We start from the raw sequence: 27,144 nt of genomic DNA, 5'->3' as shown, positions 1-27,144 counted from the left end.
AGAAGTGCCCACCCTTTAGAATCTTTTAATTACCTTTGTATGGCTGTGGGAATATCTAAAATCAGTATGTACAGTCCATATATGATTACATGTCCATGGGTCAATGCTAAATTTGTAAGATCTTTCCCCCACCCCTTTTGAGGGATCCTGTGCTTTCAACATTTGAAACTCAGCAAATAAGGCTTTCTCCACAAGTAGATGTACAACAACTTAATGTCAAGTGGAAATTCTGCTGTTATAGGCACTGGATATTTGTTGACAAGCCTAGTCTATGCATACAATGGCATAGTGAGAAACGTTGAATAATTGCAATGTATTGCCACTGAAGTAAACAATAAATAGAGGCAACATAGAATGGACCCAGCAGGGACATGATTGCTGCTTTGTACATTGGAATAACCCATCTCTCATTCCTCTATTACTCTAGATGCTGAGTTGCCAGTCAACTAAAGCACAGTTTGCTGTGGTACATAAGGTTGTGTCTGAGTATCATCCTTTTCTCTAGCATGTCTCATGTTATTGCCATTGTCGTTCCTATCAGTTTGGAATTTAAGCAAGTTCATGGAGATGTCTAAATTCACCTAGTGGTTCTTGTACTGCAAAAATATCATAAATTAGGGAAGTGCTTTAATGATGAATATTCTTGACTGGCGAATATTCGGGGGGGGATGACCAGACCAGTTGCAGAAGTGATTCTTTCTCTTTGTAAAACCAATTTAACATGTGGTTAAAAGCAACAAAGTTTATATATAACAGTGTTGAATTGGTTTTAAACAACAGCTTTAAACATGCATTTCTTCCTGAAAATGCAGATCTCATAATGCATTCTAGGAGTCAGGCTTTTGCATCAAGATGGCAATGCTACAGTCCTTTAATTAAGTGCCTGAATGGAAAATCAAAATGCTCTGTCATTGAGTAAACGTTCTGCCTTTCTTGAGTGAGTGATATCAACAATGACAGTACTATGAGGGGAGTGAGAGAGGTTTTTGGGGTTTTTTAAGTGAATGTTATTTTTTCCTCCTGAAAGGATGCAAGAACTGTAAAGTGCTTCAACATAGCAACAGAAAGTAGTAAGTTCTTAGAGGACTTATGTCAAGACCAGGAGATACATCTGAGCATTGGCTATTTGTGGTTAAGTTTGGTGGGGTGCATCAGGTCCAACATCTTATGGAGCAGCATTATATTCATAGAATGTTTCCAGCTAGAATACCAAGAGGGGGGAAAATACTTGATTAGTGGCATGACACTGGCTGTCCTCCTATTCATCACATTTCTATCGCACTCTTCTTCCATGAAGCTTCATTTCATCCATTGGGGTGATTCTATTTTATCTTCACAAGCCAATTAGGCAAACAGGGAAGGCTTGTCCACACTGGTGTTTACTGCGGGTTTGCAGCTTTTTCCAATCCCATTTAATCTGTGTAGTCCACAAACTGTTACCCTCAAACAACGCCAGTCTTGATGCTTCCCCCCGTAACTTCAAGCTCACTCAATACCGAGATAATCAGATAAACTGAGGATAATGAGTCTCCAAACGACTCTACTCAGGATCACAGAGTGGGTAGATCAATCATCTTCTTTCTCCTGTCCACATGCACTATTCTCTTAATGTTTTCATTTCTCTTCCAACTGTGCTTGTACTATTTCTAGTGTGCTCCAAACAGAGAGAAGCATAGCCTTATTTCCCCCTCTCTTGATCCCTCAAGTTTTGCACAAATCCAGAAAGCTGTGCAAACAAGCCATGTTACAAATATCTACACCAGATACTGCACAGCAATCAGAAAAATGTGTGCTAAGAATTTACAGTTGTCTGACTATGTGCTTTTTGCACTCTTCATGGGTGGTTGTTTTTTAAGGTATCAACACATGATGCCCTGTCACGACTTAAGCAGCATAATCAACTCAACAAATTAAAAAGCAGGGACAAACACTAAAGGAAATGCCTGCCGGTATGTACCTGGAAAAAACTAGTTGCATCTTATATACAAATTCAAAGACATGCAAGTGGATGAACAGTTACTAATGTTGGCAAACAAGCCCAAAGTGAGGTGGCTAAAGCTGCCCAACGAGCTTTAGTACTGAGTAGGAGTTTAACTTCCCATCTTCCTAGCCTTGCTTCCTAATGGTTTGTTCACCACACTGTACTGATTGATTGTGGATACTGGATGCATAAAGGACAAATTTTGTAAGGAAAACTAGTTTTTACATGTAGATGGCCACACACACACACACACCACACACACACACACACCACACACACCACACACACACACCAGAAAGGAGCAGCAAAACCCTAATTAGTTTCCAGTCCATATATTTGCACTAGGGAAAACTCGTTTTAAAAGATTTCCCAGGGACCACACAAGCTAGCCCTTTGAACAATAGTTCAGTGAAAGGTAGAACTTACATTTGGAAAACTGAAATGTTCAGTCATAGAACACTTGGTAGTTAAAATTGTCAGACTTGATTTTGAAATTGTACGCCCCGGCCTTGCGTTGGTGTTGGAAAATTAAAAGACCTGTTATTGCCAGTATAAAAGCAAATACACCAATGACAATGAGGACTATGTAACCTGCTCCTAAGCCATGCTTTTCTTCAGCTGAAATGAAGGAAATAAAAATATTAGATGTGATGATATATTGGCTTGCATACACACAATGCATTTAAAGTATATCCTTTTCCAAAACAGAAGCCTGAGAACTGTAGACTACCCAATACAGAGCTATAATTCCCATCACCCTTGACAAACTACATTTACCAGAATTCCTTGGGTGACTGGGTGCTTTAAATGTGCTTATAAAACATAAAGGCAAATGAGGTAAAATGTTACCAGATTTCAAAAGTGCAATCCTATTCATGTTTTCTTGGAAGTAACTCCTTTGAATACAAACTCCTGTTGTATTCAGTAGGGCTTGCCTTCAAGATAAGGCTCATCCACAAGTCAGTTTACCCCACCACTTTCTCCCAGGAAAATCCACTCTTTACTGATGAATTGGAGCAAATATCAACTGGGTTTTCCGCAGATTGAAATTTGCTACAATTCAGTGGTGGAAAGCGTGTTTTTCCAGATTAAATGGCAGGGCAAACTATTCACTTCCATGTCTAGAAAGCATGGCACAAGAAAAAACAACCCCAATTGGACCTGTACTTTCTAGGCACAGGCAAGTGGAAGAGTGGATGATTCCTACATCTGTATAGGATTGCAGCCTTAATGTCTGCAAAGATAATCCCATCTTCTCACTATCACAAATCAACAAACTGCTGCTCCTGCCCAGGGAGGAAAGGGATGGGGCCAGACAGAGAGAGATGACGATCTTGTGAGCTAAGCAAATCAGCAGTGGCCATGCTGCCCTCTTCCTCCACATACAGCTGGTGGAGAACTTTCAGACAACCACCAATGAAACTTCTTTTTATTAACGTGTGGGGACTGGATAAATGCAATAGTCATGAGATTAGAATAGTGCCAGTACAGCATTAACAAACAATAATTAGTCTGCTGTGTTATCATCTTGAAGCACTTCAGGGCTTGCTGTGTGGCCCTCATTATGCTAACTTTAAGGAGGGAGAAAGGAGAGTCAGAGGCAGTTTTAGGGTAGTATGACCAGAATGGAGTGTGAGAGTGGGGGGGAGGGCATATTTTAGTGTCGCACAGGGTGCCGCTGAAATTTGAGAGCCTACAATCTGCCACTGAGTGCGTGAGAGAGCCCAGCATGAGCCCATGCTCTGAGGTGGGCCAGATGTCCGGCTGCATCCCAGCCCTAGGCCTGCTCCTGGAGCCAAGTGGCTGCTCTGGTTGGTTTGGGCAGGGAGTGTGTAATTCCACAGCACAGTTCTGTTGCTTAGTTCACAGCACCCCCAACCCATTTATGACCATTCTTATCATTTTCGCTCCTAGCTGTCTCTCAGTATTAATCTTTGCAAGCCTGGTGACTGATTGCTTACCACCGGATTTGCGCAGAGGCCCCCAAGATGCACTGGGCATTGCTATAGTTTCCCCAGTCCTCATCAAACGGAAACCATTGCAGTTCTGAAAGAATAAAAATGAAGAAACATTCATTGGTGGCCTTCTCTTTTTCCAGTGTGAAATGTTTAGGTGCCTACCAATCTGCAGACCATCTTAACAGATTTTGCAAGCTCACTGGAGGAGGAAGAGGAGTGCGGGGGGAGCGCACCGTCCCTGGCAGCACGATCCTGGCAGGTGCCATCATGGCTGCCCCACCACCACCCACACTGGGCGCCCCACCCCCGCCTGCTCTCCACACACACACACCCCCCCCCCGGTGCCGGAGCATGAAGCTGCGCCACTGTGCAAGCTACTAGTTTGAGAACTATTTGTACACCACCTAGACATTTAATGATATGGCAGTAGAGAAATACTTATATAAGTAAAATTAAAAACAGAACCGCTTGCATGGGAGAAAATATGTATCACATATTCTCTGAATTCAGGGGAATGTTTCCTTTTACAGTTCAGAAATACTAGCAGGTCTAAGAATCCTCCATTAAGATCTCTGCCAATACTAATTTCATTATCACCATATTAATTTACTTAATACCTAAGACTACTATAGGAACTAGTTTTCCATTGTACAGTTTATACTTCTACTAAGAGATTTTTTCAAAGTCCTTTTCCTGGACCTTCAAAGCTACTGCTAAGTATTGACTTCAATCCATAACACTCAAAGTAGTCATTTACTAATAGATTTCAAAAGGTCATCTAAGAAGGGTCAGCAACTAGGGATGGGAGAAATTTGGTTTCTCTCATTTTCTAACTTTTCCTATCTGAAGCTCACTTCTCCATATAAATTTCCAATTTTAATTTTTTTAGAAGAGTCATCATAAAATTTATCAGCAAACGTATCCAACTATACACATTTTGCCTAGCATAATGCCTTTTTATATAATCTTCACTAATATCTTCACAAATAAATGCATTTCTGTGTACACTGCTTGACTGAAGAACTGCACCGCAAAATTCAGAGATGTGCAAATTTTGAATGGTGGCTATGTTTCACATTTTGAGGGTGTACTGGGGGCTGCAGGGGCAGTGGTGTAGCGTGGGTTGTCAGCACCCGGCAAGTAATTTGCGCCCCCTAACCCGGTAGGGGCAGAGAGCTGCGAGTGCGAGCGCGCCCCCCCAGATGTTGCGCCTGGTGCGGCCGGCCCCCCCTGCAGCCCCCACGCTACGCCACTGTGCAGGGGGGGAGTGAAGTCCAATGGGACAAGCAGACATCTGCTCACACAACATTGGAGTCTGCCTTATATGTTCTTGGGTAATTTTACTGTTGTAGTTGGGGAATACATGGGAAATATATACCCCCTTCATCTTGTTTTCCAACAAGGTTTTCATGTAGGAAATAATAAAAGCTGCCTTACCGTCTTGCAACTACTCCTTGGAATTTCCAGACAAACATGGATTTTGCAATGTAGATAAACCACTGAGTCATTGACAAAGGAAAATATTTTCAGTTTAAATTGGGCTTTGTTGGATATCCCATTCGAAATCATAGTGGTGTGTGCATTTGGAACTGGACAACTGAAAAGAGAACAGAATATAATTCAACACTGTCCATGCTAACTTGTATTTCTGTTTTTGAGCTTCCTTCAAAAATTGATGGTAGCCGTCCAGAGAGAGAAAGTGAAGCAGACACACTTCCATTAGCAGCTATGGAATAGCTTATAACAACAACTGCAGTAGCAATACCTAGCAATTTTCATTTTATTTCCCAGGAGTATTCATGCATTATAACAATTTAAACAAGGCATATATGGGTGTACATTATCTTGTACTTGATCAAAAATAAACCCAACTTTTCAATACTGCCTTTTTGCCCCAACATAATTCATTTAATCCAGGAAGAAATACCACGTTCCTTTTTATAATCAATCCATGATCAAGGGTAAGTTTTGGTTTTTTGTTCTTGTGAAAGCCCATTGTAGCTGCAGTCAACTTGGGTGTTCAGCATTTATATATACTGCTGGGGAGGATTCAAGCCACTTCATATTCATTAACTTAGTAATCTTTACAACTACCATTCACAGTAGTTCAATAAAATCATGCCAACATTACAGACAGGGGGCAGAGACTGAGAAATAATGGCTTGTGTTAACCCTGAGTAATAAGATGAAATCTAAAGAATAATTAAACTAAATATTAAGTAATCACAGACTTGCCAACTTGAAATGATGCTCTTAAATGCTGTATTTTAATTTTCAGATAGCACTACCTGGTACATGGTTTTTGTGTGACACCCTGAATATATTGCGTGTAACATACCTGCCATCTATAAAAGGAAATGACTGAGGGTCCTTTGAGTTATTAGTTGGAGTTGCCCAACATTCGCTGACGACCACCTTGAGGTTGCTATCATGTCTCTGTATTCCCACTTCAATCATTAGGTCATCACTAGCAGAGATGGTGAAATTTTTGGGAATTGGGGCATTTTCAATGAATAGCTGCATTTCTGTTAAGAAGTGTCCTGATCCATGTAAATCCTCAAAAATGGCATAAACCCTGCAAGATAATCAGTTGTTAAAATTCATGGAGTGCTTTTTTATGAGCTCTGTTCCTCTGTCCCATATACACATAATACCAGTATTCTTTCTAGATTCTGTGTACAACACTATGTGTGCACGCACACACATAAAACAGAGTCAGACACAACAAATATACAACAAAAACCAGAGAGCTAGACAGTGCTATATTCTATCCTAAAAAGCAGGTGCAACTACAGCTAGGACCAGAATTGGGGAGGATTGATGGTAACTGACTCCCCTAATAACAACCAACACTCAGCAGATATTAACAATATTAACTAATTTAAAAATTACAATGTGCAGAACTAGATTTTATTAAAGAAAGTCTTCAGAGAAGCATTGGTATGGCCTGGCATTAGGAAGAAATTAGATCCCTTAAACTGGAAACTAAGCATAAACAAAATCTATATCACTCCACCCAAAATGTTTCCAGTTTCTTTTCTCCTAAAAGAGTGTACTCTGAAGAGGAATGGAAAACCATGACACAGTTCTGACAATTACCTCCATTTGGCCCTCCCAAAACCACTGTGATTGGAGAGAGCCCTGGTAAAATTATTCTCTGTAAGCTACAGCTGCCTGTCACAAAACCCCATCTTCTCCCTCTTATCTTTTATGGAGGTTGTAGAGAGTGTATCCATTTTTAGTAGGCTGTTATCTGAGTGTTAGTGTCCCTCTGAGTCTCTTGGAGGGGGGGGGAATCTTCACTACAATTCCTTAGTGCAGTGGTTTTCAACCAGTGTGCCATGGCACCCTGAGTTGCCTTGAAGGATGGTCAGGGGTGCCATGGGCAACACTGGCCTCTGTCCCTCTTTCCTTCCCTCTCTCCTTTAATGCCCTCTCGTGTATCTGCCTCCCAAAGGCTTGCATAGCTGTTTTGTTGCAGCAGCCCTGGCTACAAGCTCCACAGGCAAATGGTGCCTCTGGGGCTGGTCAGAGGGTGCTTCCCAGGTCCCTGTGGGGCAGTGTGACAAGGCACCTCTCTTTGGGGTGGAGGGGGCAGCTCAGAAACCAGGGCAGCGGCTGCAACTGCCCAGAGGACTCCCAAGGAGAGGGGAGATGAGGCTGAGGGAATACTCCCCAAGGGAGAGTGTTCAAAAAAGGGTGAGGGGCTGCCAGCTCTGCAGGCAAGGGGTGACATAACTGGGCTCCTGAGCCCCAGGGGGTGATGCAGAAAGAATGTAGTTGGTTAAGGAAGCCGTGGACTCAAAAAAGGTTGAAAACCTCTGCCTTAGTGTATAATGAAATGAAGGTACACTGAACCATTTGGATTTGGGGTATTAAAATTCCCACTTACCCTTCTGGAGTATATCCAGATGAAGTCAAGAGATCATTTTGAAACACACAAAGGATTGGACTGACAACCTTCAGGTGGCGGAAGACCCTTGAAGAAAGCAAATCATTCCGAAGAACTGATTTTACTATGGTGTGTGTTGTGTTCTGGGGGGAAAAACAAATGCAACAGAAGAAGAAAATCAGGGTTTGTTTGTTACATTTTAAGAATAACTTTGGAGGACACACTGGCTTCAGCAAATAAAACAGAACAATCGGGCATGGAACCTTTTCCATATGAGGAAGGATTAAAACAATTAAGTTTAGTCATCTTAGAAAAGCACTAGTGAAAATATGGTATAAGAGTGAAAATATGGGCATTTGGTTGAAGGGTGGTATATAATTTTTTATAAAATAATTAATACAATAAAATCAGGAGTGAATGGGGGGTTTTCTAGAACTGGCACATATCCACTAATTCACACAACTCTCAGTTCATGATGGCTACCAGGAAATGTCACACCATCTTGTCTCTGTAGCCAACCAATTGCATGTAGCCACCATTATGCACAGGAATAAGCTTTAGACATATTAATGCATGTGACAAAAAGAAAATGTAGTTCTTCCTGTATCAGGCCACAGAACAGACATGTTGATTATTTTTTACAAATACACCTGCATCATTAATTAATTAATTAATTTATACATACATACATACCCCGCCCATCTGGCTGAGCTTCCCCAGCCACTCTGGGCAGCTTCCAACAAAATATTAAAATACAGTGTAGGCAGAACTATTGCCAATAGCTTTAAAACTTCAGTCTCCCAAATCTCTATAAAGGGCCATAAAGCAACTGCAGCTATATTCTGCAGATTGAATAGAGGCAGATGTTTCTTCTATTCACCCTGACTAAAAACAATTAGCAGGTTAGGCATCAGTGATGGAATCCACAGTGCTGTTTCTGCACAAGAGCAAGGAAAGGAAATGGAAGGTAAGAATATATTATTATTATTATTATTATTATTATTATTATTATTATTATTATTATTAGCAATGGTTTATATCCAAACTGCTCACCAAACCAAAAGCCTATATCTCATTTACTATCCTATTTTCATATGTAAGCAGTATCCTTTAGGGATTGTGGATAATAATTTTCCAACCTTCTCTGTTCTTAAGCAAGTTCCCCAGTTGGTTTGCAGGGTGCAAGTCTGAACTCTCTAGTTTCAGTGACCTTTGATGCTTACTTTGTTATCTCAATGAACTCATTATTACTATATGTCAGTAAATATCACTTAATGTTCTCTTCCGAGATTGAAGTGACTTACGGTTTGTACTTCAGTTCCACATTCGTTCCACCCAGTCCGAAGTATGACATGACTGGAATTGCTGGAGCTTACATTGCAGTGGGGTCTTCCCAGGTACAGGGAAGATTCTGGGATAGATTCTTGCTTCAGAAAGTCCTTCTGAATGGTGATGACAATTTTTTCAATCTCGCAAAGCACTCTGACTGCTTTCTTAATTAAAATCCCCTGGTAAGGCTTACTGGGTGGTAAGGATGAGACTTGAACATTCGGTGTTGTTTGTGTAGATGCATTGCTAAATATAGTGCTGGTGGTTGCATTTTCCAAACTTCTGGTTTTGGGGACAGAAGAATCCTCTCCAGCAGGTGATGGCACATGGTTTGAAGTATACGGATCTGTCAAAGGTAAAACTGTGCTGCTCAGGTCTTTTGTCTGGGTACCTTCTGCATCAGGGTTGGAAAAAAGTGCTATAGAGTGGAAGGGAAAGGTATGGCAACTTGCATTATTCAATTACTTTTCTTACAGGGAGTGAACCAGAACACATTATTAAAATGGGTTTAAAGTGGGAATGTTGTTCCATTTAAATTTTCTCATCAAAAGGAGTAGTTTCAGGGGGGCTGAAATATTCCCTTTTAAAAAGCTTAAATTGTAACAATAGGGCTTGTTGAATTTTTCAGTTTTCAATTCCAAAAATGAAAGGTGCTAAAAGGTTGTAACATGACTTGGGAATAAAAATATATTTTGGTTAAATTAATATAATTTAATTTTGCTAGGTAAATAAAATGCGTGTAAAATCGCATAGAAATCGTTTAAATGATTGCCATTTAGTGAGCTGATGTCACAATACTATGTAGGCCATTGGAATTGACTAAGTGCTGATGTCACTGAGGACAAAATTAATTCAGCAAGTGAACTGCTTCCTGAATAGGTGAACATTTTCAAGCCTTTCCCAAACAAACACCAAAAGGGGTGGAGGGGTGGGGAGAGCTTTTCAGTTCTGCTGAAAATGTTCACAGAAATGAGCCCCCTTTCTGTATTACAAAACATTGGACTCCAGTGAGCAATATAATGTAATATATATAATTGATCCAGCAGCACCTTATTTCAGGCTTATTTTGTGTGAACATCTGCTACAGTATGTTTATAGACTGTACTGTAATCCCACCTATGGTGAATTTGCTAAATATGCTCTGATCTTATATTCATAAGATGAAATGAAAGTAAATATTGAAACATTGCCTTCACAGTTTCTCCCGGGTCTCTCAGCATTCGCATTGACAAATCCTTCTTTGCAGCTGCATTCATAAGATCCATAAGTATTAGAGCAAGATGCATCAGAAGAACAATCTGTTTCTTCCCTCTCACACTCATCATAATCTGTTTTTTAAATAATAATAATAATAGTAATAATAAAGAGAGTGACAATTCATGAGTGATTATTATTTAGCTGCACTTGCAGTTATAGTACTGGCAGTGTTATAAGCCAGCATTCTCACAGGCTATCGAGAAGTTCCCCCCCCCCCACCTTTAAGTACCAACCCCAGCTGGAAGGGCTTTGATTCACCATGAACACCATGGATATCAGCTTTCCCCAAAAAGATGCCAGCCCTGGGTCCTAATGCCACCAGTTCCATACTCCTGAAGAGGGGTTAGGCCCTCCCAACATGATGCCAAGGGTGGACAATGCATGTAGGAGATTTTCTAGAGGAGATGTCATTTTGACTGAGGTGAGGTGCCATTTCATAGCAATCATTCCAAGGCTGTAATCCTTTAACATTTACTAATGAATAAACCTGCATAGGATTACGCCGCATGTGTGTGTGTGTGTGTGTGTGTGTGTGTGTGTGTGTGTGTGTTTTAGATGCCATTTGGGAGATGCTGCTTTTCTACTGTTACTAAAGGAGGTGATTAGACTGGGAAGCAAAGACATGGTTTCAAACCCTCCCTTGGCCACAATGCCCACTGGCTGACTCTTTATAGACAGTCACACTCTCTCAGTTTCACCTACTTCACAGGGTTGTTTGGGGATAATATGGAGGTGGCTGCACCATGTACCTTGAGCTCCTTGAAGGAACAGTGGCGTATAAATTAAGTAAAATAAACAAATAAAATGCAATGTCAAGAATGGTTCTACATTTGTGACCGAACATAAGCTGTTTTAGCTTGGAAATGATGAATCATACATTTTATTTTGTGAGATAAATAGCCAGTACAAACACTAAAGGTCCCGTAACAGCTTTTCATTTGTCACTTTCATTCATGACCTACTTTTAGAATTGAAGTCTGAAGTCCAGCACTTACCATTTTTCAGGGTTTGAGAAATTACAACAATAAACTATTGCTTACCATGTATGGAGAGACTGCTGTTATCAATCATGAAATGGCGGCTGTGGAGAAAGGCCTCAAGGAAAGAACTGGAAACGTTGTTTGCATCCATGTCTGCTGTAATCAGGAGGTTGAAGCTCACCACTACACTTCCATTAGTCACACTCGTTATCAACATTTTAATCAAGCCAGCATCCATTTTCGGGAGAATATTAAGGGGCAGAGACGTACGGACCTATTGTCAAAACAGAATGAATGTAGTGGATAAAAATGTGCAGTGAGAATGACTTGGATTTTGTGTGCAGGACGTTTTACAGACAACTCAACATATCAGGCACTGGGAACTGCTTCATGTTTAGACCCAAGATTAGAGAATATTCAGAACTGAACCAATAATGCACAATTCTTTCCTACTACCCTTTGAACTGGTTGGACCAGCATAGTTTTACCCTTTTTATTATAAATGAGAAGCCCACATTATAGACAGGTATGAAGAGAAGACTGTTTCCCATAAGTAGGTACCTAGCTTTTCTGGGTTTTTTGCAAGTTGTTATTTTAGGGTTGTCTTGTTTGAGTTGTGATCTTATCATTTTATGTTTGTAAGCTGCCTAGAGAACAATGTTATTGCGCGGTGTTAGATAAATAAAGTTGATAACCACCACTACAAGACAACTCGATTTTTCATCATTTGATAACTCTCAGTTGAATGTATGAACTTTATGGGGAAAAACAGGGATGTGAGGTGGCAAAAACCATAGACCTAAGCTCATGCATTCAATGAATGCATCATGCTGCACATGCATAGAGCCTGCCCTCAACTTTGGCTGAACATGTGGGAGCCAAGGGATACATGGAGGTTCAGGCTGGGTAGTGGCAGTGTGGATGTGAAGGTGAGAACATGGCTCTGATCACTGCTTCATACTTGCAAGACAACATGATGTTGCAATCTTCAAGTGATGAACACACGTCAGGTTCTTGCCACAGGACTACTAGATTAATAATAATAATAATAATAATAATTTATTATTTATACCCCGCCCATCTGGCTGAGTTTCCCCAGCCACTCTGGGCGGCTCCCAATCAGTATTAAAAACAATACAGCATTACATATTAAAAACATCCCTGAACAGGGCTGCCTTAAGATGTCTTCTGAACGTCAGGTAATTCTTTATCTCTTTGACATCTGATGGGAGGGCGTTCCACAGGGCGGGCGCCACTACCGAGAAGGCCCTCTGTCTGGTTCCCTGTAACCTCACTTCTCGCAATGAGGGAACCGCCAGAAGGCCCTCGGCGCTGGATCTCAGTGTCCGGGCTGAACGATGGGGGTGGAGACGCTCCTTCAGGTATACAGGACCGAGGCCGTTTAGGGCTTTAAAGGTCAGCACCAACACTCTGAATTGTGCTCGGAAACGTACTGGGAGCCAATGCAGATCTCTCAGAACCGGTGTTATGTGGTCCCGGCGGCCACTCCCAGTCACCAGTCTAGCTGCCGCATTCTGGATTAATTGCAGTTTCCGGGTCACCTTCAAAGGTAGCCCCACGTAGAGCGCATTGCAGTAGTCCAAGCGTGAGATAACTAGAGCATGCACCACTCTGGCGAGACAGTCCGCGGGGAGGTAGGGTCTTAGCCTGCGTACCAGGTGGAGCTGGTAGACAGCTGCCCTGGACACAGAGTTAATCTGCGCCTCCATGGACAGCTGTGAGTCCAAAATGACTCCCAGGCTGCGCACCTGGTCCTTCAGGGGCACAGTTACCCCATTCAGGACCAGGGAATCCTCCACACCTGCCCGCCTCCTGTCCCCCAAAAACAGTACTTCTGTCTTGTCAGGATTCAACCTCAATCTGTTAGCCGCCATCCAACCTCCAACCGCCTCCAGGCACTCACACAGGACCTTCACCGCCTTCACTGGTTCTGATTTAAAGGAAAGGTAGAGCTGGGTGTCATCTGCATACTGGTGAACACCCAGTCCAAACCCCCTGATGATCTCTCCCAGCGGCTTCATATAGATATTAAAAAGCATGGGGGAGAGGACAGAACCCTGAGGCACCCCACAAGTGAGAGCCCAGGGGTCTGAACATTCATCCCCCACCACCACCTTCTGGACACGGCCCCGGAGGAAGGAGCGGAACCACTGTATAACAGTGCCCCCAGCTCCCAGCCCCTCTAGACGGTCCAGAAGGATGTTATGGTCGATGGTGTCAAAGGCCGCTGAGAGATCCAGCAGAACTAGGAAACAGCTCTCACCTTTGTCCCTAGCCCGCCGGAGATCATCAACCAGCGCGACCAAGGCAGTTTCAGTCCCATGGTGAGGCCTGAATCCCGATTGGAAGGGATCCAAATGGTCCGTTTCCTCCAGGCGTGCTTGGAGTTGTTCAGCAACCACCCGCTCAATCACCTTGCCCAAGAATGGCAGATTTGAGACTGGGCGATAGTTGGCCAAATTGGCCGGGTCTAAGGATGTTTTTTTAAGAAGCGGTTTAATGACCGCCTCTTTCAGCGGGTCTGGGAAGGCTCCCTCATGGAGGGAAGCGTTCACCACCCCGCAAAGCCCATCGCCCAGCCCTTCCCGGCTCGCTTTTATCAGCCAGGATGGGCAAGGATCAAGGAGACCGGTGGTCGGTTTCACTCGTCCAAGCAGCCTGTCCACATCCTCGGAGGTAACAGATTGGAATTGATCCCATGTAACAGGACCAGACAGAACTCTAGCACTCTCCCGCCCTGGCCCTGCTCCCACGGTGGAGTCTACCTCCTTCTGAATCTGAGCGATTTTATCTGCAAAAAACTTTGCAAAAGCATTGCAGGAGATCTTGGGGTCCCTACCAGGCCCCGTTGGTACAGGTGGTTCTGATAGATTGCGAACCACCTGAAAAAGTCTCCTGCTGCTGTTTTCTGCAGATGCAATGGAGGCGGTGAAGAAGGCCCTCTTCGCCGTCGCCATTGCCACTTGGTAGGCTCGACGTTGAGCTCTAACCCGTGTCCGGTCTGATTCAGAATGAGTTTTCCGCCACCGGCGCTCTAGCCGTCTCAACGATTGTTTCATCACCCTCAGCTCCGGGGAAAACCACGGGGCTGTCCGGGCTCCATGCAATCGGAGAGGGCGCTTCGGAGCCAGACAGTCAATAGCCCTGGTTAACTCCGCATTCCAGCGGGCCACCAGGGAATCAGCTGAAAGGCCATCAACTTGGGATAGAGCATCCCCTACCACTCTCTGGAAGCCAATTGGATCCATTAAGTGGCAGGGGCGGACCATCCGAATCGGTCCCACCTCCCTGCGGAGGGGAAGGGTTGCGGAGAAGTCCAGTTGCACCAGGAAGTGATCTGACCATGGCACTTCTTTTGTTTCACTTTTAGTTAATGTCAGATCACCAGCATCCGTAGAGGTAAACACCAAGTCTAAGGCATGTCCGTGGCTATGAGTTGGGCCAGACTTATTCAGGGACAGCCCCATGGAGGCCATGCTTTCCACGAAGTCCCGAGCGGCCCCTTGTAAGGTCGTGTCGGCATGGATGTTAAAATCCCCCAGGACAACCAGGCTAGGTGTCTCCAGGAGCATATCCGCCACGACCTGAAGCAGCTCGGGCAGGGAATCCTTGGTGCAGCGGGGAGGTCGGTACACCAGTAGGAATCCTGTACTGCCCCTATTGCCCAACTTCCAGAACATGCACTCAGAAAACTGGGTCTTCCCAATAGGACGCCTGGTGCAGACTAATGACTTCCTAAAAATCACTGCAACCCCCCCTCCCCGCCCACATGACCTGGGTTGCTGTGCGTAAGAGAAACCTGGTGGGCAAGCAGCGGCAAGGGCAGGCCCATCTGCTTCATCCAACCAAGTCTCTGTTACACATGCCAGATCAAATCCTCCATCCATGATCAAGTCATGGATGGCAGTGGTCTTATGAATCATTGACCTGGCATTGCACAGCAACACTTTCAGGTCATGTGGGTATCCCTTGCTGATTCTAGTATCCATCCGGTCAGGACCAGACCCAGAGGCAGGAATAGTCCTCAGACAACGACTAAACCTGCCTCCTCTGTAATGACATGGTCTGGTCTTAGCGTAACTCCTCCTCCTACCCGTGATCACTGAGATCGGTTGTCCCAGTGCATTCCCCCCTGTGGGACATGCCCCAGCCATTTTGTGGGCTGGGGCCCACTCCCCGGCAGCCCTGACCCCTCCCCCTAAGAACAAAATAACAACTTATACAAACAAACAAAACTAATAAAACAATACAAACAAAAAATGTAAAAATTACAAGATCATAAAAAAAAAAAAAAATTCCCCAAACCCAACCAAACATCCATCCCACCCCCACCCCCCACATACAAAAAATCCAAAAGAATTTTTTTAAAAAACATTTTAAAAACACTCTGTGCCCCTCCTGCAGTAACACTGTCCTAGTGAGGCCTGTCAGGCCCCGCCCTGGGCCAGATGGTAAGTGGCAGGAAGGAGCAGGGCCCTCAAGCACTCACTCAGGGGAGTCCTCCTGGGCAGCCGGCAGCAAGCACCAAGCAGTCCTTATGAGGCTTCAGGCCCCGCCCCAGGCCAGATGGTAAGTGGCAGGAAGGAGCAGGGCCCTCAAGCACTCACTCAGGGGAGTCCTCCTGGGCAGCCGGCAGCAAGCACCAAGCAGTCCTTATGAGGCTTCAGGCCCCGCCCCAGGCCAGATGGTAAGTGGCAGGAAGGAGCAGGGCCCTCAAGCACTCACTCAGGGGAGTCCTCCTGGGCAGCAGGCAGCAAGCACCAAGCAGTCCTTATGAGGCTTCAGGCCCCGCCCCAGGCCAGATGGTAAGTGGCAAGAGCAGGACCCTCCAGCACTCACTCAGGGGAGTCCTCCTGGGCAGCAGGCAGCAAGCACCAAGCAGTCCTTATGAGGCCTGTCAGGCCCCGCCCCAGGCCAGATGGTAAGTGGCAAGAGCAGGACCCTCCAGCACTCACTCAGGGGAGTCCTCCTGGGCAGCAGGCAGCAAGCACCAAGCAGTCCTTATGAGGCTTCAGGCCCCGCCCCAGGCCAGATGGTAAGTGGCTAGAGCAGGGCCCTCAAGCACTCACTCAGGGGAGTCCTCCTGGGCAGCAGGCAGCAAGCACCAAGCAGTCCTTATGAGGCTTCAGGCCCCGCCCCAGGCCAGATGGTAAGTGGCAAGAGCAGGACCCTCCAGCACTCACTCAGGGGAGTCCTCCTGGGCAGCAGGCAGCAAGCACCAAGCAGTCCTTATGAGGCCTGTCAGGCCCCGCCCCAGGCCAGATGGTAAGTGGCAAGAGCAGGACCCTCCAGCACTCACTCAGGGGAGTCCTCCTGGGCAGCAGGCACATTATACAGGCACATTACATTATACAGGCACATTAACACATTATAAAGCCCTAATTGAGGCCCAAGATTCAAGATCACCTGAGAGACAATGGTTGTGTATCTCATTCCTCTCGCTGTGCTCTTCTGCCCCTGCCCCCCGCAATCTGCTCAGGAGGATCTTCCAACACTCTGGAGCAGGTTTTGAGGGGGGGGGGATTCAGCAGAGAGGAGAAAAGTGAGAAGCTCCACTGGACAACAGTACAACACATTAAATACATAATTATACCCATTTTATACCATATTGAGTTTTCCAACTCTATCATATTTACTTACCTCAGTGAAAAACAACTGTGTAAAATTTTGATACTCTTGACTACTTGTGTTGCTGAACCCTGAGCTATAGTTGAGATTTGATATCCTGACGGTTCCACTAAGTATCTGGGCAGCTGTGAGATTGGAGGAAAAAATGTAAACATACACGTTTATTAGTGTTGTATTCAGAATACAATTTCTAGGCCTCTAGGAAATTTCAGATAACTCTTTTTCTAAACTCAAATAGCAAAGCTGAGTAAAAAGAACTTTAAAAGAACTGGAGGAAAATAACAAATGTTGCTTTTAGATACAGAGAGGTTTTTTTCACTATTGGGCTGTTTTGGATTTATGAATGAAGAAGCAGGTATTCATAAGACATGAATGGCTTCAAAATTTTCATGTGAGCAGGAAATGTGAAAGGTCACATCCACATCATTTAAAGTGCTCTTAAATCACTTTAACATTCATGGTTTTCCCCAAAGAATCCAAGAAACTTTAGTTTGTTGAGGGTGCTGAAAGTTCTTGGGCGATCCCTTCACATATCTACAATTCCCAGGACCCTTAACAAACCACAGTTCTCATGATTCTTTGAGGAAAGCCATGATGGTTGAAGCAGTATAAGAATGCTTTAAATGTATGCCGTGGATGTGACCCAACTCATTGCCAAGCTAAATGGCCAAATTTTTGTGAATAGTCCTCCTCCTCCTCCTCCTCCTCTTCTTCTCATATTTAGCATTCCCCTATAAGTATAAAGGGCCGACATTTCTCTTATAGACTTGTGGTTGCCAGATTATAAAAAAAATTAACTTCTAAGAATGTTTTGCCTGCCTTTACTTTATGTTGTATACTTTACTCTATGCTTTATACATTTTGCTCTTCCACTGGCTGTGCTGAGGGAGGGAGGTGCCGCCAGCATTTTATGCCTCATTGGCTGCCCAGGCAGGTGGCAGCCAATGCCCTTTCAGCCTGTGAGTCACCTCCCCCCCAAGAGCAGGTCTCTTATTGGCCAACCTAAAATGCAGGAGCTGCCGGAAACTCCAGCCAGCTACCCAGGAGGCCAGTGGAATTCCCCAACAGCCACCTGGCCATGTGCATTCTGGCTGCGGAGGGATGGCAACTGAGTGCAAGCATCCACAACAACCGCCCACCTGGAGGAAGAGGCAAGTGTCCATTACCTGTCTTTACTTTATGCTGTACTGGTATGCTTTTATTTCCACAAACTTCTGTCTCAATTTCAACAGTGTACAAAATCCCAGGTTCTAGTCCGGAAATAGTCAGGTTGTGGCTCTGGGTCTTAAGCACTTGTATAAGCTCCTTTCCATTAAGCAACAGAAACTGGAAAGAACTATTTAGTGGAACATTTGTGGTCCAAGTTACTTGAAAGCTGGTACTGGTTATATTGGAAAAAATAATATTTGAAGCTGGAAAGCGCATTAAGAAGAAAAAGAGATGGCAATTAAATCTTTGAAGGAAGGAAAACAAAGAATTATCTTAGAAACATCTATTCCATTTGCCACATTTTAAATGAAAAGTTTAATGAAAAGTTTTACAGATTTTACAGTAGAAAGAATCCCCTTCCCACACCTGCCACATTTTGGAACAAATTTGATCTCCAAATAAACTATAGACTAGTGGCAATTAAAGGTGGCAGGAAAGTTGAGGTAACTTTAAACTATGTTCAAACAACGACAACAACAACAGTGTTTGGGTATTTGGCACCCAAGGCAAAATTAATATATCTAATTTCAGTAAGAGAAAGCTACGTGAAACTTTTAATTTCAACAAAGCAAAACTATGAGCTAGTTGACTTATATAGATATTAAACACATATTGTATTTTAGGTGCTTTTACAAATAATAAATGATAATGAAAGTGTACTCTCTTAGAATAATACTGGAATATACATGTTACCAGTCAAACTAAAATTTGACAAGGCTTCTTTTGCCCTTCTGTTATGTTTATAGGATACCTCTTTGAAAGAGGGGACATAACCTCTGTCAATGAGGAATTGGCCTCAATGCTCGCCAGAAGAATCCTACTAGGGAGAGGTGGAAACTGGGTTTGGAGAAAGCATGCCTCCTCTGAGGCAAAGGTTCTACCAGCAGTAGGAAAGCCAGATCACATTGTAGCCAACCCTTTGCAGGACTCATATGACCAGTGGGGCCACCTACTGGCATGCAGCACAAAATTTAAACCGCCAGGATCAGATCAATTTGGGAGCTTTGACTGGGTAATCTGAAGTGCTCTCTGAACTGTCCCTTGGCAAGCACAGCTTGTGTTCAGCACCATTTAAATTTCACTCTAAATGCAAGTTGCACTGCTTTTGACTGGCGTCAGATCCAGTTGGGAACTCCTAATCAGAGCTCCCAAATGGACCCATTACTAACAGTGCAGCGTGCATTCAGCACCAAATTTAGACAGTTCTTCTGTACTTTGGACATCCACTCTGCAAACAGGAGATGTAATTGAGTGAAATTAAGAGAAAGGTGTGTGTTAAAATCTCAAAGGAATTTAAGTGTTTGACTGGCCTGTGGCCATTCTCTTGCATTTTCTACACACACTAACCCTCAATGTCTTTTTCTACATATTAACAAGTTGATTTTAAGGAAAGTTTTAGTGTAAAGGCAGACTCACCACCACAATCTGAGGCAGGGGCGGCAACTGTGTAGCCCCCAGACGAAGATGGTAATGTTGTGGATGGATTTTTCTCAGACCAAGATCTGTTATCTTTCCCCATCTCTTTATCAAGGGTATGATTGAGAACATAAAATGTGGGGTGTTGGGTAACATTCAGGGCTGAAGTTACATTTTGCTGAGAACTTCGCTCAGTTATGAGGCCAGGTGTGCTTGTCTCTACTCCAGAGCCATTTCTCACAAAAGGATAAACTGTAATATTTGAAACGCCAGGAAACATGGACATTGAAGAGTTATGCCTTTCTTGTGTTGTTGATCTCTCTTCAACTAAGTTTTCATTTGATGAAGTTACATTGTCCCACTTTTTTGTCACCAGAGCAGGAGTTTCTGAAGTACTCAGGGTATTATTATTCCTGACATACCCTGTGGTAGTTACATCGTCCCACTTTTTTGTTACTGGAGCCGGAGTTTCTGAAGTACTCAGGGTATTATTATTCCTGACATATCCTGTGGTAGTTACATCTTCCCACTTTTTTGTTACTAGAGCAGGAGTTTCTGAAGTACTCAGGGTATTATTATTCCTGACATAACCAGTGGTAGTTACATTGTCCCACTTTTTTGTCACCAGAGCAGGGGTTGCTGAAGTACTCTGGCTGCAATTGTTCCTCACATACCCTGAAGTGGTCATTCTCTGAGATGCTGACAGGGTTTTGTCTGATGGAAGAGTGCTTGACTCTTTGGTCCCATTTGAGGGCAATATCATTGTCTCAGTTGACTTAGACGTGAATGAAGTCACTGCCCTTACTTCAGACATTGCCAGAGGAGTGGAACCTGTCCCAGGCAGTCCTTCTGTAGCATTTGCTTCAAATGCAGGCACCATTTCTGTAACCGGATCCACAATATCACCTGGAATGCAACATTTACGCATTTGACACAAACCGAAGTGTACAATATGAGTGGTATTTCCTTGGCAAACAACTATACATGAAACTACTGTACTATTATAAATCAATTAATAATAAATATGAAACACTAGTCTCCTTTATGTCTTATTTCATGAGAAGGGCCTCCATTTTACTGGACTCACCTCTGACATTGCACTTGCCCATCTCCTGACGTCCTGACGGTACAGAGGAACAAAGGCAGCTGCTGACTAACACTGAGTCACAACAGTGATCCATATGGCTCAGTACTTGCTACACTGACTGGCAGTGGCTCCCCAGAGTCTAGACAAGGTTCTCTCTCCAGGGATTGAACCTAAGACCATTGCTCGACCATTGAACTACAGCCCTTCCCCATTCACACGAGGCACCTCCTTGCATGGAGTAGCCTAAGCAAGTATGAGTGGCTCCTCCTGCAGACCTTCCCTCCATGTGTGAAGGTAGATCTGGGTGAGCAGTTGGAATGCTGAGGGTGGTTCCACCTGCATGGCCAAGCCATGCCTTTAATTGGTCCAAACCCCTTCATGTAAACAAATGCACAAAGTGGGGCAAAGTAGAATCCTTTTCAATCCATGTGAAGAAGAAAAAAGCCTCCACAGAAAAACTAGTCTGAATCTTACCTTCACAGTTTCTCCCAGGTCGGGATGGATTGGCATCTGTGGTTGTCTTGCATCTGCACATATATGAGCCCAATGTATTGATACATTCTGCAAAGGTGCAGCAATCATTCTCTGCCCGGGTTGCACATTCATTCCAGTCTGTAATTCAAAAACCAAACTTCAATAAGCGAAGCAACTTCGGTTAGGTTAACTGGGACTAGAATGAGAAATAATGCAGAAATTTCTCCAGGGCCTGGGAGATCTACAGACCTAATACTAGTTTCCTCTGTGCTATAACTGAGAAGCTATGCAAGTTTGACATTAAATTAGATAGCCTACCTTCTACTCGGGAGCTATTCTGGTCAACAAGGAATGCAGAACTGTTGAACAGTGATGAAATCATTGGCTCAAATGCAGACAAGTCTTTTGGAAATAATGGGTCTTCTACTATGATTTTAAGTTTCACAACAATGCTACCAGCTTTAAGAGAGTCTATTTGCACTTTCAGCTTTCCCATCTGGTATAATGCAGACATATTTGAAGGAAGTGACTTTCTGATCTGAAAACAGATAAGAGAACTATTGCTAGTTTAATGTAAAACTATATATGCTGAATTTTGTTTTCCACAACACTATCATGTCTGTATTCAGAATTTGTAGAAAAACCTATGTTCCATGGTACACCCACAAAAAAGTGGTAATTTAGTAGGCTACCTGAAACTTCCATTAATTCAGATGGTTCTACACAGTTGTCATTCACTTGCTCCACAATGGTAAAAAAGATGTAGCAGTTTAGTTGGAATAGCATATAGTATCTATACTATAGTATTTACCTATAGTATCCAATTAAAGTGTTCCAACTCATAATGTGCCTCTTTCCTTATGATTATTTGTCACAATTTACAAGAATGGTGTTGGTGGAGAAACAGCTAACCCCTTGAGAAACCATGTTGGAATTTATGCATGTTATGAAAAAGGATTTGTTGCATTGGTGAAGGAATATGGTAGCATTATCAGCTTAACACTTAAAATGGAAGTTGTCCCTGGTGCAGTTATCATCCTATATCTTTTGCTAGGACCCTCTGCTATAAAATATAGTACTTATTGTGAATAAAATATCCCGCTGGTTTTTTTTTTAAAAAAAGAAGTATATATTTTTAGTATTACCTCAGTCATCAGAATGCTAGAAAATGCCTGATATTCGATACTGCTAGCGTTGAGGAGCTGATCCGTGAAGTTATAATTCAAGATCCTTATTGTTAAACCAAATACTAAGGCATCTAAAAGACAAAATATTAAGTGAGTAATATGGGTGGTGGGATGTGATATTCATTTGAGAACAGACAGATCTATCAAAACACATTTCAAAACTATATGAGTATATGACAAAACTATATGAATTAGTAGTTCATACTAATTATGATGTGATAGTAATTAATCTAGGCAATGAAGATTAGCTATAAATCTGCACTGACTCGTTCAAGTGGGCTGAGTAGAGATGATGAAATGCAGCTGAAGGTCTGACCTGAAAAATAAACACAATATCTTGGACAGTCCAGTTTCATACTAGGAAAACCAAATTCTAAAATGGTTGTTACCTGTCTTTACTTTTCTACTTGAGACAATCTTTTTGCCACAATCTTCAGCACTGATGTTCACTGTGTACATTATGCTTGCTTCCAGATTGAACACATCTAGTTTGGTATCATTGGTTTCCATTTGTTGCACGAGTTCTTTGCCTTTGTATATTTCTATATTGAACGAATGGTTCCGTGTCGAATTCACATTCCAAGCCACTTCAAAACTGCTGCTAGTAACACTGAAGATCTTGTAGTTTCTAATAGCTGGAGCATCTGCAATAGCAATTAGGTGAGAGTTACCGCAGTTGCATGTGTACTATGTAATCTTACTCAAAGAAGTAATTCCTGTTATAATCCATGAGCTTTATTCAAAGGTAAATATGCATACTATTGCAGCCCTTAAGTAATAATAGGAATACAAATTCACTGTGCATTTATATAAAATTGCCTCCTGACATTAAATTTAAATGCTAGATTGACCATTTATAATCCTAATCCTACTTTAATCATTTGTTAATTCATTCAGTTGCATTTGTGGCATGCACAATCTCAAAGACTCTGATTGGCTGACTGTAAGATAAACACACAAAATAAAAACTAAAATGTTATACACTACAGTAGTGGTTTTCAACTAGTGTGCCATGGCACCCTGGGGTGCCTTGAATGATGGTCATGGGTGCCGCGGGCAATACTGGCCTCTGTCCCTCTTTCCTTCTCTCTGATGCCCTCTCGCATCTTTACCTCCCAAAGGCCTGCACAGCCGTTTGCTGCAGAAGCCCTGGCTACAAGCTCCCCAGGCGAATGGTGCCTCTGGGGCTGGCCAGCGGGTGCTGATTGCCAGGAGCTGAAGCGGCCTCAGAGTAAGCAAGTGAGGGAGCGAGCAAGGGAGCCCAGCTAGCCAGTCCACCAGCCCTTGCTGTTAAGAATGGACAAGTCCCAGGCCCCTGTGGACAGTGTGAGGAGGCATCTCTCTTTGGGGCAGGGGGGGAGCAGCTCAGAGACCAGGGCAGCAGCTGCAACTGCCAAGAGGACTCCCAAGAAGAGCAGGCTGAGGGAACACTCCACAAGGGAGGGTGTTTGGAAAAGGTTGAGGGGCTGCCAGCTCTGCAGGCAAAGGGTGACATAACTGGGCTCCTGAGCCCCACAGGGGTGCTGCAGAAAGAATATAGTTGGTCAAGGGAGCCGTGTACCCAAAAAGGTTGAAAACCTCTGCACTACAGAATTAAACAAAAAGAAAACATCTGCTACACACCTATTGTTTTCTTTTTTCTTCCTTCGTTGTTCACTTGTCTATAGTTCTTTAAGTGAGGAAAATACAGTTACCAGCAAAAATCTGAGCTATACCATTATCACTGCTATACAAGAATTCTTACCTTATTGCCTAGGTATAGAACCTTATATGCATTTCTTTGAGATTTGGAGATAAAAAATGCTTCATCTACTTCAATAGAAATGTTCGAACTCAGCTGAAGTCAGCAAAGTACATAGTCAATACAAAATGTATCCCAAGCCCCTAATGATCCAGGATTGCTTCCATGTATATGAAGGACTTGTGGGACTGTTTACTTTTGGCCCCAAGGGTTGAATGGTCAGAGTAATAGCTGACCCTCCAGATTGTTAGGGGCACAGTGATGAAAAGGGAAATAGGGGGCTCAGAATTATTGATTTTGGTTTCTGGCAAAAATATTCTAGGAGCTTGTTATCTGCCCAACTTAGATGTATTTTTAAATAGACAGATGCTGCAAACTACAAGAGGTGTCCAGATCTTATAAAGCTGATCTTAATCTCTGGGCTACTCAGGGCATAAGAGAATGTGAAGAAATGCATTACAATATCTGGAAAAGATATCACTATAATGAGATCAAGAAACTGCATGCCATTTTTATTTTATTTTTACAAAAATTAATACAAGATTGACTTGTGGCAGCATTCCTGTGTCATACAAAAGTAGTAAAAAACACACAAGAGTCCTTAAGCTGAACACCATTCTATTTCTCACATCCAAAGTATTTAGCTACCAATGACAGTCCTGCCATGCAGCAAGGTGAAATTATTTGCTTCAAAGGAATTGGTGTATATTTCGAGCAACAAGACTTTTCTAAAGTGTCAACCCTAGTGTGAGCCACTTCAAGCACCAAAATGTCTTGGGCCAACATGGATTGTCACAAGATGAATACATCTACATTTCTTAAGAAGTTAAAGCAATATAAAATGTTGAAGATTTATATTATATTATCTTGAGGGGGACTTCTTTAAAAAACGCATTCTGAATTTTGCAATTGAAACATTATTCAGCGCTGTATTAAAAGGCAAATTCACAGGAGTTCTGTTACATAAATAGTAGTGGTATGCGGGACTGTGGAAACCACATGCCATGTCTTGACAGGAGTTAAATATTCAACAGCGTCATGTTTATTCATTCATGCAAATGTAAGTTTCTTGATTCAATTAGCTTAAAGAAGTGGCTAAATCTACAGCGGAATAAGCAATTATGCAAGCCATTAAAATTCTCCAGGCAAAACCCAACTACGTAGAAAAGACAAACTCTTCCAGTACTTCATTGCTAGAGAACTCACATTTCTCAAAATGATATTTTGCTGCAAGAAACAAAGTTTTCAATACAGAAAACTTTATCAAGGAAGCTTTTGTGTACCAGTCTGAGGCCTCAAAATGGCCAAGTATATTTACAGACCAAAAGTATTGCTGCACGCTACCCCGGTCTCTGAGCAGTAAGGGGTTCCAGGTGCTTATACTCAGGGTTTGGTTTCCTTGGAATAAGCCATAGCAGAGACTGTTGTGTCTATATGATATATGGTTTATTTACACATGTATACAACTTCAGCCTATGATGGAGGGGATCACATAATTAAAACCTCAAGAAGGTCTTGTTTCTCCCATAGCTGCAGCCTTGAATTCAAGTAGACATCAGCCATGTCTATCTCTCTGCCTTTCCAGCCTGTAGCATTTTTGCATCCAGTTTCTAGGTCACATAACTCCTAACTCTAACTTCCCATAGTTAGAGTTGGATTCCAGCAGAAGTCAAGCATGGCTCTGACCCCAGCTTCTGCCTGCAACCAGCCTTCAGCTGTCACACACTCTGGCTTTTGTCTTTCTCACTACCAGACAGGTGAGGGAGGGGGCCCATCCATTTGCCCCTGGGCACTGAGCAACTTCTTTTGTTATATTAACAATGGTCCATTGGGCCATTAACTCACATACAAAAAAAACTTGCCTACTTCCATTAGATTTGAACCACTGCTGGATCTAGGACCCCAGGGATTAGAAGAGACTCAGGAATCCTACAGACTACTGTCCCAAAGTCACAACAGCATTATCTAGTTTATGAATTGGTTCCATTTATGTAATTATTTATTAATGGTATCATTTTACGTAAACTGCCTGGCAAATTTCTACTGAACGGTGGTATGTACAATAAATGAATTGTTTGCTTTGCTGGAACTAAGGTGAATTCAGACAGCTAGTTTTCTACCCTAGGGTGACTTCTATTTACCTCACAGTGGAGATCTACACATATCCCAATGTCACATTTTTTTTTCTCATGTGGTCAGTTTGTTCACTGATACTTTGTACATGCCTCAGAAGCAAGACCTTAAGGTCAGCCCTGATGAGACTGTGCAGGGGTTGGACTGACAAGCCCTGTAACTTATAGATCCCTGGTGTCACCATTCAGAGTACAGACTCAAGGACTTGTTATGGAAATAAAGGGGGGCATGTATTAGAAATCAATTTCACTTCTCCCCCCCAAACCCCGAGACAATGAGCCCAGCCACCTTTTATTCACAGTCGCATAAGCACTACACTACAGCATAGCCATAATCTTGTATGTTCAACTGCTGAAATATACACCCAATATATAGTGATGGAGATTTATGTTAGTGCTTTATGAATGAACACTGTGTTTTATGAATGGACTCTGTATTTTGTGAATTACATAAGAACCACCAATAGGGAGCTCTAGAATCTGACAGCTAACCAATTGGGTACTACCAAACAGCAACCCCTATTGCTGAAAGCAGGTAACCGGCAGGGAATGCTTCAGCTCAGCCTTTGCACTGTTGACTGAACACCCCCTGCTGTGCATATAATGGAGCTCGTAAATTGTATCCCTTCTGGCATCCTGGCCAACTCTATTACACTGGTGTAAACCCTGGTGCACCAGAAGCACAGAATAGCAGCAAATAAAATCCACTCATATGTCAGCAACTGATAAGATTGGTCAACCAGTTCTTCCAAAGTCTTCCTAAATTATAAAGCTCCAAAATACAGGCCAAAAGAAAGCAGGTCTGGGAAGAGCAAGGCATACAATGGGCACCACCGGTGAAAAGGCCCTGCT

General features: G+C 43.0%; 1 protein-coding gene across 2 annotated transcripts in view; it reads right to left on the bottom strand.

The window, feature by feature from the left end:
- Positions 1 to 742: 742 nt before the first annotated feature.
- The window catches only part of UMODL1 (uromodulin like 1), a 52,165-nt gene continuing 25,763 nt past the window's right edge, over positions 743 to 27,144 (bottom strand). Inside the window, exons 7-22 of one of the 2 annotated variants that reach the window (XM_081858944.1) lie at positions 22,809 to 23,063; positions 22,378 to 22,490; positions 21,551 to 21,770; positions 21,233 to 21,370; positions 19,672 to 20,577; positions 18,213 to 18,458; positions 17,059 to 17,171; positions 11,458 to 11,671; positions 10,351 to 10,488; positions 9,136 to 9,506; positions 7,832 to 7,974; positions 6,278 to 6,514; positions 5,377 to 5,536; positions 3,943 to 4,027; positions 2,408 to 2,599; positions 743 to 1,201 (exon numbers count right to left, since the gene is read on the bottom strand). In XM_081858944.1, the coding sequence (XP_081715070.1) occupies positions 2,427 to 2,599; positions 3,943 to 4,027; positions 5,377 to 5,536; positions 6,278 to 6,514; positions 7,832 to 7,974; positions 9,136 to 9,506; positions 10,351 to 10,488; positions 11,458 to 11,671; positions 17,059 to 17,171; positions 18,213 to 18,458; positions 19,672 to 20,577; positions 21,233 to 21,370; positions 21,551 to 21,770; positions 22,378 to 22,490; positions 22,809 to 23,063 (3,512 nt within the window). In that variant the 3' untranslated portion in view covers positions 743 to 1,201; positions 2,408 to 2,426. Of the gene's footprint in view, positions 1,202 to 2,407; positions 2,600 to 3,942; positions 4,028 to 5,376; positions 5,537 to 6,277; positions 6,515 to 7,831; positions 7,975 to 9,135; positions 9,579 to 10,350; positions 10,489 to 11,457; positions 11,672 to 17,058; positions 17,172 to 18,212; positions 18,459 to 19,671; positions 20,578 to 21,232; positions 21,371 to 21,550; positions 21,771 to 22,377; positions 22,491 to 22,808; positions 23,064 to 27,144 lie in introns of both variants that reach the window. The other variant, XM_081858945.1, reaches the window with a different exon arrangement.

This window comes from Podarcis erhardii (assembly GCF_964252035.2).
Source record: "Podarcis erhardii genome assembly, chromosome: 4".
Taxonomy (NCBI): Eukaryota; Metazoa; Chordata; class Lepidosauria; order Squamata; family Lacertidae; genus Podarcis; species Podarcis erhardii.
This window is presented reverse-complemented; position numbering and strand designations above follow the sequence as displayed.